The sequence below is a fragment of the Leptidea sinapis genome, chromosome 2 (assembly GCF_905404315.1).
Source record: "Leptidea sinapis chromosome 2, ilLepSina1.1, whole genome shotgun sequence".
Taxonomy (NCBI): Eukaryota; Metazoa; Arthropoda; class Insecta; order Lepidoptera; family Pieridae; genus Leptidea; species Leptidea sinapis.
The window spans coordinates 14,904,263-14,916,393 of record NC_066266.1 but is presented as its reverse complement, the minus strand read 5'-3'; the positions used below and the strand labels follow the sequence as shown (position 1 = coordinate 14,916,393).

The window sequence follows — 12,131 nt, the reverse complement described above, 5'->3', positions numbered from 1 at the left end:
CTATTATATTGTTCTCATCTCTGCTCTGGTCACTTTATTCGCTCATAATATGTTCACTCTTAATGTCTGTATTTTCAAGGCTTACAATATCTACTTCCCGCTGCTAAAGGTAACTCAGGGCAACAACATTTACTAAAAAAATGCTACAAACAGTTTTTATAGCGCGACGCCATCTTTAAATGGCGCCATAAAATGTCAATATTCCAGAAACTTCCCGGAAATACCAGGCGAATGTTTATGGGTAATCAACTCGGATCAGAATGAGGTAATCGGCCAGTAATTTGACAAATTAAGTACGTAAGTATGTACTATGTCGTCTGATGACCCGTAGTTGACTATGGACATCATTTAATATTTTGAGTATAATAAATAGGTCTCGGGTTGGGATCTAACATAATCAAAACAAAATCACTTTATTCATGTAGGTCAAGAAAATAACACCTATCAATGTAAAGTTTTCTTATCTGTTTATATTTATCGCACCTTCGATAAGGATTAAGCTTTAATGAGAAGAATTGGAAAGATACTACTGCCACTCTGTTAAATTAACGTTTACAGCTTCATCTTTTTACAAATCATTTCAGTTACAATATATACAAATTGACGCAACAAAAATACTCAATTACTTATTCTAGTAAGCTTACGTTAAGCACCCCATGTTTAAATTTTAAATATAATTTATTATTGTTTTTCAGTCTTAAAACGATCATAAATTTGTAAGAACGTTTGAGCACGCGGTTTAGTTTTTGGCATAAACACTTACGGGTATCGGATTAAAAACACATCCGTCATCCTGAAAATCCTGGTTTGAAAAATTGAACAGACTATAAAAAATACTAATTGTCATGGGTCCTGATAATTGTGTAAAGTTTCAAATTATTCCGACAAATCTGGCTCAAAGATTTCTTTACATACAAACAAACACACATACCGAGCTAATAAAAGTGGGACAGACTAATTAATTTACTGTATTGTCTGTCATCGGTTATTGATAAGTGTGCAAAGTTTCGATTACATACAAGACAAGCTACTACAAAGCATTTAAAAAAACATTTAAATCTTATCTGCCCTATAATTTTTCCGTCAAACAATAATATGTAAATAAAACTAATTACATAATGCTACTTATTAAATAAAATTTTAAATTCTTAGTGAACATCGTTATCATCAAAATATACATGAGACTATTACATTATACAATCGACGATTTTTATATTTTACTACTTAATTACTATTTCTTTTACTAATACAATTTTTTTTTTTCATTTTATATAAATTCAGATTAACAATGTAAAATAACAATTTAGAAATGTTTCCGTATGGTCTATTTGATTCGTTTTACTAACGACAAGTTTCATCTGTACTGACACCAAGTATTATTAAACATGGACGTTGTAAAGGTCTGTAGACTTGACAATGGAGCGGACACTGAGGAGCCACAGACGCTGGCGAACACAATCACTATCGTATCCGCCTTTTGTTAACCCTCCTTTACATTTGAATTATTGTTGGTATTTATAAACATGGTTCGCAAAGCAATATATTCATCTTATTCACCTTAAATACTATATTCAGCTCTAGGTGGTGCCTACAGTCCTTCATCTTGTTAAAATTTAAAGTTATCTTATATTTCTATTTATAGTTTTTTATATTTTTTATGGAAAAAGAGGACAAACGAACGTAAGTGTCTAATGTAAAGTGATCACCGCAGGAAATATAAATTTAGAAAGGTTTTCAACAAGGAAGGTAATACCATAATTTGGATGAACGTGGAAGAAACTTCTTTTGAAAACCGCATTATAGTGGAACGTCAAACATCCAGATGGTGGGGTTGATATACTAGTTTTTTGTATGTCGTGCGAAGGTAGAAGTCCAGGTCAAACAGATCTTCGGAACACCCCTCGCGATAAATGTGGCAGAAGACACACAATGAAGCGACGTTAGAATATTTAAATATGTATATATCGATACCTCAATTCCACAGTGTAACAAGGGCAAAATTCAGTAAGTTGAAATAAATTTGAGAAATTCAATTAAATTTTTAAGTTTAGAATATTTGCGTTTCATACAGTAAAGATGTTTTCAAGAGGTTTACGCTCATTCATTATGGTGCGAATGTGCGAAATGATTAAATACGTAAAGTTAGTTACAAAATTTGTTTATTTAAAGGGCACTTACCTGAAAGACAACATTCCATTCTTTTTAAGTTTGAATATGCTGTTACTTGAATAGTTTTTCACTGAACAATTTGTCATTGCGTGGCGTTGTATTCAAAGCGCGGCCGAAACACAACTGAATAAATACTCTCTCTAATAGACGCAGAGTGTTGTTGAGCGAGATTGTGAGTCTAATTGTTTATTGTACGTAACTTTTTACTCTCGTAATATTAAAAGTGATCTGAAGCTAGTTACCTACTTAAGTAAACCCTTAGGCGTTATCGTTTAAGTTGACAAATTAATATTAACAAGGAAGTTAGATTACTTGAACAAGTTCATTGCTGATACTGTAGCTTGGAAAGCCGGGCTCTGATTGACGTTTGGCCCTCGCTAATCGCTTGAGAAATCTCTTCCTTGTTAACTTTATTGAGACGCTTTATTTGGCTCAATAATCGGACAGTCAGATAGTTTCTTCGACTAATAACATCGCAGGGCCTACCTAAAAATTGGTCAGTATTGATAATTTTTGGAATAGGTTTAATTCGTTTCATAATAAGAAGTATTTGGTTTTAGAAGCTAGTTCTAATGCGTCTTAATTACTTTGTTCCAGAACTTAGACAATTGGAAGTCATCTCGCCGGAAGCGGGTGGAGCACATAATAGAGAGGTGTGTGGAGGTCAAACGGATGGAGACCGAGACCAACCAGCCCAGAGGCAAGTCCAAGACCTTCAACGAGATGATGGAGGAACGGTGAGTCACGTGAATACATACTTTACCCTTAAGATTATAACCTATGGTATATTGTTATGCGGCAATGCTGCCGATATCAACACTATATTTGTGCTGCAGAAGAGAGGTATTTATAACCTAGATCCTAAAAAATATGTGAGGGAAAAATTTAAAGAAATAAACATCTTGACTGGTGCCTCTCAATATATTCTTGATAATGTTATGTATGTACATAGGCACATAAGCGAATTTGCTAGAAAGTTATAATGCCTACAACTCGGCTAAGTCGAGTTAATTAGTTTTTGTCGGGCGATGATATGGTTTTACAGCAAGGTCCCAGAAAATGTTTAAACAAATATATTAGGAAATTCAAAAGAATTAAAAAAAAAATAAAAGCGTTTGGGTGGTAAAATTTATAATAATATTAATAAAACCTATTTATTTATTGCCAATGTACTATTAAATTATATTTATTCAGTTGTATTACAGTTATCATCTATTATAAAGTACATCCATATACCTACATCCACATAAATTGTGACAACTATTTACATAGTAAGTTTAAATCTACCTTCTACATAGCCAATTATGAAAAAATATAATTTATTGGTATTAATAACTGTTGTAATACTGTCTTCATCATTATTGATTGGAACCCCTCATCCAGCTTGTTCCAAGCCTCTCTGTCCATTGCTATCTTTTTCCTATTAGCCCTTCCCACATTATTGCCACTGAGGTCCATTTATTGTCTCTACTGTAAATTTAAAAAAAAATGCATATCCATCGTTAAGTTGTAAGCTTGTACAAAAGACATATATATGTAAATTTCTGAATTTTCGCAATATTCATGCCTTCTTAACTTTGCAAACATTAATAACTTCTCTTCTTAAATTAACTTCCAACACGTTAGTTAAGAGTAGAAGAAACATTAAAATAAACAATATTCAAATCGATCTTCCTTTTTAAAATGGTGTGCTTATAAATAAATATGGAATTCATTTAATGCTAATGTTAGGGTGAGGGTGAAAAAAGAAAAAAAAATGTGTACACACATTTATCACATATGCCATAACATGAATTGAAGTGTTGTGAAACTTAGCCTCCAGTCCGTAATTAGATCTGCAACGTGGCGATAGAATAAAGGCCATAGGTCATTGTGGTCAAACCAACTTATAGAGAAGTTATCAATCCGAGGGACGTGTCACATTTTCCCACGGAAACGGTAACGATTGTTATATTTAAAATTAAATAGTAATCTTTGAAATCATCAAATCATTTTAACTGCAATCTTGGTATGTGGAAAGTACGAGAAATTAAGAAAACAGATATGATTTAACGGAATGAATATCTTTAACTTAAATCAAAAATAAAATAAATTTATTTTGAGAAAATAATTGTCTTTATAAAGATCGCAATCCTCTCCATGATAGGTAATTACTTTATTGATTATGTTAACTTATTCAAGCCGCGCCGCCTAATCTCTATAGCTGTATGCCTCATTATTGTCCTACTGTTTGCCAAAGTTCTAGGAGAAGAAGCTATTTGTTACCATACACATCACCTGACCTCACAGTGCGTGTTCAATTTGTGCGTTACCTAGCAGTTTAATAATGAAAATACTAAACAACTAATGCTTTTCATGGGTGACTGTCTACGACTTGTCAATCAAAATCGGTTACAATCAGACCTGATTAAATAACTACTATTCAGTAAAAATTATGATAGCTTTACCAGTGGGAGGTTCTTTGCACAGGATGCCGGCTAGATTATGGGTACCACAACGGCGCCAATTTTGCCGTGAAGCAGTAATGTGTAAACATTGTTGTGTTTCGGTCTGAAGGGCGCAGCTAGAGAAATTACTGGGCAAATGGGACTTAACATCTTAGGTCTCAAGGTGGCGAGCGCAATTGTAGTGCCCCTCAGACTTTTTGGGTTTTTCAAGAATCCTGAGTGGCACTGCATTGCAATGGGCAGGGCGTATCATTTACCATCAGCTGATCGTCCTTCTCGTCTTATCCCTTATTTTCATAAAAGCTTATCATTACAAGTTATAGTTATATTTTTTTTGTTGATAGTCTTACTCATTTTTAATAGTTCCAAAACATTTTTTTTATTACAGTAACAATATTTTCTCTTACCCTTTCTATCTTGCTGTATCTCCGTTAGAGATTTTCTCCCTCACACACTTAGTTTTTCTATAAGCTTGTTAATTGTAAGTCTATGTTTGTAACCATGCCACCGTAGATTTAATGACAGACGCGTAGCTAATCGTAGAGTTTCTTTCATAGTAAAATAATATTTTGCTCTATGTGAGTTTGTTTACTTAACCCGAAGATAATTCGATCGCCCTTAATTACTGCAGCGATCTGTTGGTAATGTGGTGTTGCGTGGTGAATCAATCATCCGTGTGTACCAGCCATGATTAACTGTTTAGGCCTGCAGTGCTGTTGCGTGGACGCAGTGTTCGCGTCATTATAGATTTACAAATGTAGTTTAATATAGCTGCTGTATTTTACGTAACTTCAATAGGTTATTAAAATAGAATAAATAAAAATTTGCGTGCGTTTGTACACATGTCACAAGTGAAACTTACTTACACCCTGTATACATAGGTACTAATGATAATGTAATTAAACAAAAAATATCTGCGTTTACTGTATAGTGCAAGACGTTATGCGACTGATTTGCCATGTAAAGTTAAAATTTAACTACTAAACTGCGCTCGTCACCTTGAGACATTTAAGAGATGTTAAGTCTCATTTGCCCAGTAATTTCACTAGCTACGGCGCCCCAAACCAGTCAGACCGAAACACAATAATGCTTACACATTACTGCTTCACGGCAGAAATAGGTGCCGTTGTGATACTCATAATCTAGACGGCATCATGTGCAATGGAGCCTCCCAATGGTATTTTTTCTCGGTCTCCCTTTCTCTCTCGCTCTCTCCCTACTCTCGCTCCATGGCTATGTGCTTCATGCTACGTTCGCCGTTTCTCGCTCTATCTCAATCGGTTTCACCTCTCTCCCTCTTTTTCGACAAAAACATGCCACATTTTCGTGTCACTTTATTTCTTTTGATCCATAAAAATATCCTCATGCGCGCAAAGAAGTTTCACTTCAATAAATAGAGGTAATTACCAAGCACCAGGTGAACACGATGCTTGAACTTCCGCAGACATAATAAAACCAAAAAATTTAAACGTTTAAAATCTACTTCAAATGTTAGTTCTTCTAGGTCTATCATGGCCGCATTTCTCATCATATGTAAATTTTCTGGGAAGGCTCTTCGCTTGTAAGCTGGTCTCTTGTTTTTTATTTTTTTTTTTATATAAACTGAACATTTACAATAAAAATTCGATATTAAACGAGGAATTCATTACTTTCATCAAACGGAAACTGAAAAGATAACTCATGAAGATCAAAAAAATTACTTATTCTTACGTGAAAGTAAATGGTCAGTGGTAAAACATACCTAATGTTTACCATTTAACACTTTGTAATTGTTGGGTTTTAATGAGTAGTGAAATGAAACCCATTGCCTGTCTTTTAAATCAATATTAGCAGTTTTATAATTCCTATCAAATTTCAATACAATCCATGCAAATCGATGCAAGAAAAATACTCAAACACTTAAAATTACTTAATAAGTGAGAAATAAATATAAGTGAACCATCGCCGCACACAGAGCAAGCAAGTGGCATTTAAGCTCGCGACGAACCCAGGTACGAACTAAAACCAAATAACAATTAAGATTTTATTATTATTATATTGCTAGATTATTTGGCTGTGTCAATTATATAAATAAAAAAAAAACAACAGATAAATGTGAGTCGGACTCGCCCGCCGAGGGGTCCTTTCAATTTTTTAATTATTTAATTACAAATGTTTCAGATTTTACCCTATACTTGTAGTATAAGACGGTATTACTTGCAAAATTTCATAGTTTTAGGTAATCGGGACCTATGAATATTGTTTTTCTTGATAGAATCTAAATACCCCTTTGTTGGGGCATTAACGGCGTTAACTTAAAAGTTTGACAGCTATGAGCCTGTGGACATAAGTTTATCCATTTAATTTTCAACTCTCCACGCGTTCCCGAAGTAAAGGGTCTTGACAAACAAAGTGATCTCGTTTTTTCCTTTTGAGGTACGGAATCCTAAAAATGCTTTTGAAATAAGTATATCTGTACGTACAATAAAAGTTGGACTAAACATAAATTTGTATATTGAAGGCTCATATCCCTTGGTATAATCTTTCTACCATTAGGGTACCTTATTTTCTTACTTCATACAAACTTATTACCAAGAACCTTGCTTTGTATAACTACGCTTACTCATTCAAAATAGGCGCAGAAAGCGACCAACATAATATAATACACCACAACATAATATAATATAGATGAAATTTATAACTTTGATTTCCCAGTTTTGTTGAAAAACAAAACGTTTAGCTCACTAATTGATCGGCTAGCCTAGGCAACAAATAAAAAAAATGTATAAATGCAAAAATGGAAGCAATAACATGTGAGTGTGTGATGAATCTCTTTGGGTCTTTCATGTATATATTTTATCCCAGAAGTAAGTAATAATCAATTAAAAATAACAAATTGCTATAAATAACACCGTAACCTAATCCATTAAATTCCTTAACTCAAATTTCCCTGAGGAAATCAACTTTCCATGTTTACGTGCCAGCTGCCCGGTGTGAGTTACGTCCGTCTCAGTCGGTGGTCACGCCTCGACTGATCGGGTTACAGTGCTCATGCGCACCCAACTGTTGCATTTTTGTTACATTACCCACAAGATTTGTGTCTTTTTAGACTTATTTTAAATTATTGCAGTAAATAAGCAAAAGACTATTAGCAATTTATTACACAATATTGTATTTTAACTTTTTAGAATACGTCCACGTTTTTAATTCTCTGTGAAACTCATTTTTAGGTATTCAGTACAATATGTGTCAGATACTACTTCGGCCACCTTTTATTATAGAAAAGGAGGACAAACAAGCGTACGAGTCACCTGATGTTAAGTAATCACCCCCGGCCACATTCTCTTGCAACACCAGAGGAATCATAGGAGCAATGCCGGCCTTTTACGAAGGTGAATGCGCTTTTTTTTGTAGATACCCATATCGTATCGACGTGGAAACAGCGGAGAAGAAAGAAGTGAAAGAAAGTTTCTTGAAAATCACAATGCCACACATCCAGATGGTAGGGATGATATCGTAATTTGAGGCGTGTGGTGCGAAGGTAAAGCTTGACGTCAGGAATCATGTCAAAGAGCTCTTCGAAAAACTTCCCGTGATAGATACGGTAGACAGCATACATTGAAGTGTCTCTACGCAACGCCAAGTGATCCAGCCGCTCACAGAACACTCGATCCCGGACAATTCCTTTAATTGATTGGCATAGAATTAACGGATAACGCGTTTTATACAGAATCACTGACAGTGAATCTCCACAGAAGAAGTATTTCGGTGAAGTATTTCCCACAGGAGTAAGCTATAATAACGGGCCTGCAAATGCCACGGTGATACTTCATAATAATGAGAAAGTGTAATTGCAATTGTTTTTGTATTAATAAAATAAATAGAAATTAAATAAATTGTTTATTACAATATTTGACGATATTTTAATTAAGATAAAAATGTACTTATTTGTAAAACTGCGTGAATTTGAAGGAAAAATTTGTATGACCAACTCATTTTGACGGGTAAGGACGGGAGCCAATTCGGGGTCACTCAATTTATGTATGTTCAAGGCGAAAAAGCGCCTGCGCCATTCCAGAATATCACCACCAGGATGGCTGAATAACGGTGGTGTGAGCCGAGAAGGATGCGAAAGAGAGCAGATCAGCATATCAGCTTTCTTATTCGCTTCACTGACCAACGAGTCATTGTACCTGTGCAATGACGGAATGGCAGGATAATAGAAGTTTTCCTGGATAGCCCTAGCGACGGAGCAGTTCACATGGGTTCCCGCGGGACGGCGTGTAAGCCTCGCAAGTTTATAGCTCCTCGGGAAGGGGTAGTTAGATGTATCTTAGGATGTGTTTTTCTATATTTCTCACGATACATATGGCCTCGGACATAATGACACAGATCATACATTCAAATCAGACAGTCAGTTATAAAGCAATATTACTTACAATAATAATTGGTTCCACATACATTCTCAGCGCCATTCAAGTCTTGCGACACAGTGTTGCCAACATATCCATTACTTTACCAATTTCGGTAATTACTGAATACTTTCAAAATACTTTAATATAAATGTCTCACATGAATCTATTCTCTATATTCATTTTGATCGATTAGAATCAAAACGTCTGTGTAACATTAAATCATTTTGTAATATCAAATACATGAATGTGAAAATTGGCTACAAGTTCGATAAAATGTAGTTATTTCGCCGAGGATGGAATTATCAAAATGCGTACCTACTTTACTTACTAGCGATTGAAGATGATTCTGAATTATAAAAAAAAAACTTTTATACAATGAAATATAACTTTACCCATAAAGAACACCAAAATTCTGGATTCTTTAGTTAATTTGGTTGTTGTGAATCTCGAATTTTCAGAAGTTAATGTTTCTAATTATTTAATGTGTTGCGAGGTAATCCACTGACACACATACAGACGGTCACGCGGATGTTAGACACGTTATATGAATGTCATTAAACTGGTTATTACTCGATAATATAAATAGTTTAATTCATTCAGAAACAATTTTATCGTTTTGTAGTTATTCGAATTTTCTCGAATAAAATATTTACTCATAGAGTTCGCTTTAATTCGGGAGAGAATACATAATTAGAATACTACTTTGAACACTGGCATCAGCATTTACGCGTCACAGGATGGTAATAAAACCTTAAGCGTATCGATACATTCAATATTTTGGAAGTTATACTTGTTTAGGCGCGTTATGAAAAAATGATGAGAGTGATCACTGTAACACAAAAGTAACAGGTTGAAGTTGGTTCCTAAAATTTTCTGACGTTTGCGTCATTTATTATTATTTTTTTTTTGGTTTCTTCGTCCATTATTAGGACAGGCAAAGGGTTCAAGCCCATACAGCCGTATACATTATTCAATAATTAATTGTCAATGTCATCTTTGCAAGATTTTAACAAAATTGTCTTTCTAAAAACGTAGAATAGCACGAGGAATAAATCACTTTAATGATTCTTGCTTCGTTAGGCCAAAGAAGTATAACTTCTTGCGTTCATAAATAAGTACTAAATACACACTTTTTTTCAGTTTTTTGTTTCATTATTATGTGCTGATGTTGTGTATGTTGTACCTTCATGTTTAGAGCATACAACCTACCACCTGGCTGCCAATCCATCTCTCCTCATCTCTCCTCACCACTTCCCAAACGTCAGTCTCTCGCCGGTATGCTATTTCTTATATAAAACTAGGTGACCCGACAGACGTTGTTCTGTACATAATTAATAAAATACTGTTTTGTATGAAATTGTCAATAATATTTCATAACTTCAAGAATTTTTTCGTAAAGTATACTCAACCGTGCGTCAATAAATTCTCTCATAGATAATATGTCCATACAAAAAGTATTAGCAATAATTGTTAATGATTTATTATGGGTCTCAAGTAGGACTAAACTGCACTCCATGAAGTAATCCCCATTAAAATCCGTTCATTAGTTTAGGAGTTCACTGGAAACAAACATCAGGACACTGGATTTATTTATTTGTATAATTTATGATTACTGTTAAATATATGTATTAGGTACAAGATTTAAATTATAAGGTATACAATGTTAATTGATTTGCATGAGCAGTAAATAATGTACAAATCCTAAAATATGGCTACTTATCGTGAAAGAGATTACTAAGAATAAAGCACATGCGGTTTCAATCTGTTTTGAATGTAATTCCTTATTAGTAACATGAAACTTTTGTGGGTACTAACTACTGACACTACCAGCGCCGTTCCCTACCACAGACAATGGCTATGTTACCCAAGTTAGATAATACGGAACAATAAGTAACCGGATCTGTCCGTCTGTCTGTGCTGTGCCCGCGACGCTCGGCTGCCCGTTCCCACAACTTAATGTAACTTAAACTTGTCTGCAGTTCTTAAACATATCGGATTGTACCTTATATTTGAATTGAATTTGTGCTTCTAAGACACAGTATAATTGCAAATTGGTTATGTGTGACTATTTACTAAAATACTATGTGACCTGTTACTAATTTATTGAATGATAAATTCAACGGTTCTTGATCTCAGGCTTCGGGGACAAGATATGGCGTCAAAGATCGTGTGATTTAACACACCTTGATGTTGTGGGTTTATTTGAAATGACTGGTGTATGCCAACAAGCCAAGAACTGTCGCAACACCTAAAGGGAAACATAACAGGTTAGGTTATCAGTGACATAGAGGTGCCGTTATGGCAAAAAGTGATGGAAAATTGGACCTCTCATATTCACGTTACTATTCGAAGTAGGGGTGGTCATTTAAATATGTGGTATTCCATAGGTGGTATGCCAAAGACAAAGTTTTTATTTGCATAAATATATCAATTTGATGTTACAAAAAGACCTATGAGGTTGGTGCATTTTCTCCATATATATGACGTGCATATTTGTCAACATAGACATAATAGACCAGCAGGACGTTCAGTTGATGGTAATTGATACGCCATGCCCATTACCATGCAGCCACTCAGGATTCTTGGAAAACCCAAAAATTGTGAGCGGCACTACAATTGCGCTCGTCACCTTAAGACATAAGATGTTAAATCTCATTTGCCCAGTTTCACTAGCTGGGACGCCCTTCAGACCGAAACACAAGAATGCTTACATATTACTGCTTCACGGGAGAAAAAGGTGCCGTTGTGGTACTCATAATCTAGCCGGCATCCTGTGGAAAGGAGCCTCCCATTTGTGAGGTTTGGTAGTTTTTCCATTTAGATGAGAAATTACTATTTGACGATATCTTTTTTATTATCTTTGGGATTGTAGGTTTTATGCACATACTAAAACAGTTTCTCTGAAACAATGTAGTTGTACAGTAAGGTGCTTGTAGTATTGCAGGGTCCCTTGATGGAAAAAGAGAAGTGTTTTCATATTTACATTAGAGTTAGCCTTGAATAATTAATATGATGTACCAAGCTGTTAACAATCAATCTGTTTTTATTTTATTTCAAATATACCCAGCTCTCTTTGAAATACCCTTTATAAACACAAATACCTAATGTATCTCATTTCCAT

The 12,131-nt window shown here is 34.6% G+C and overlaps 1 protein-coding gene across 6 annotated transcripts in view; it reads left to right on the top strand.

Moving 5' to 3' along the window:
* The window catches only part of LOC126976801 (LIM domain only protein 7), a 182,093-nt gene that overhangs the window by 135,164 nt on the left and 34,798 nt on the right, over positions 1–12,131 (top strand). For all 6 annotated transcript variants that reach the window (XM_050825433.1, XM_050825424.1, XM_050825408.1 and 3 more), the window contains one exon: positions 2,767–2,906. In XM_050825433.1, the coding sequence (XP_050681390.1) occupies positions 2,767–2,906 (140 nt within the window). The remainder of the gene's footprint in view (positions 1–2,766; positions 2,907–12,131) is intronic.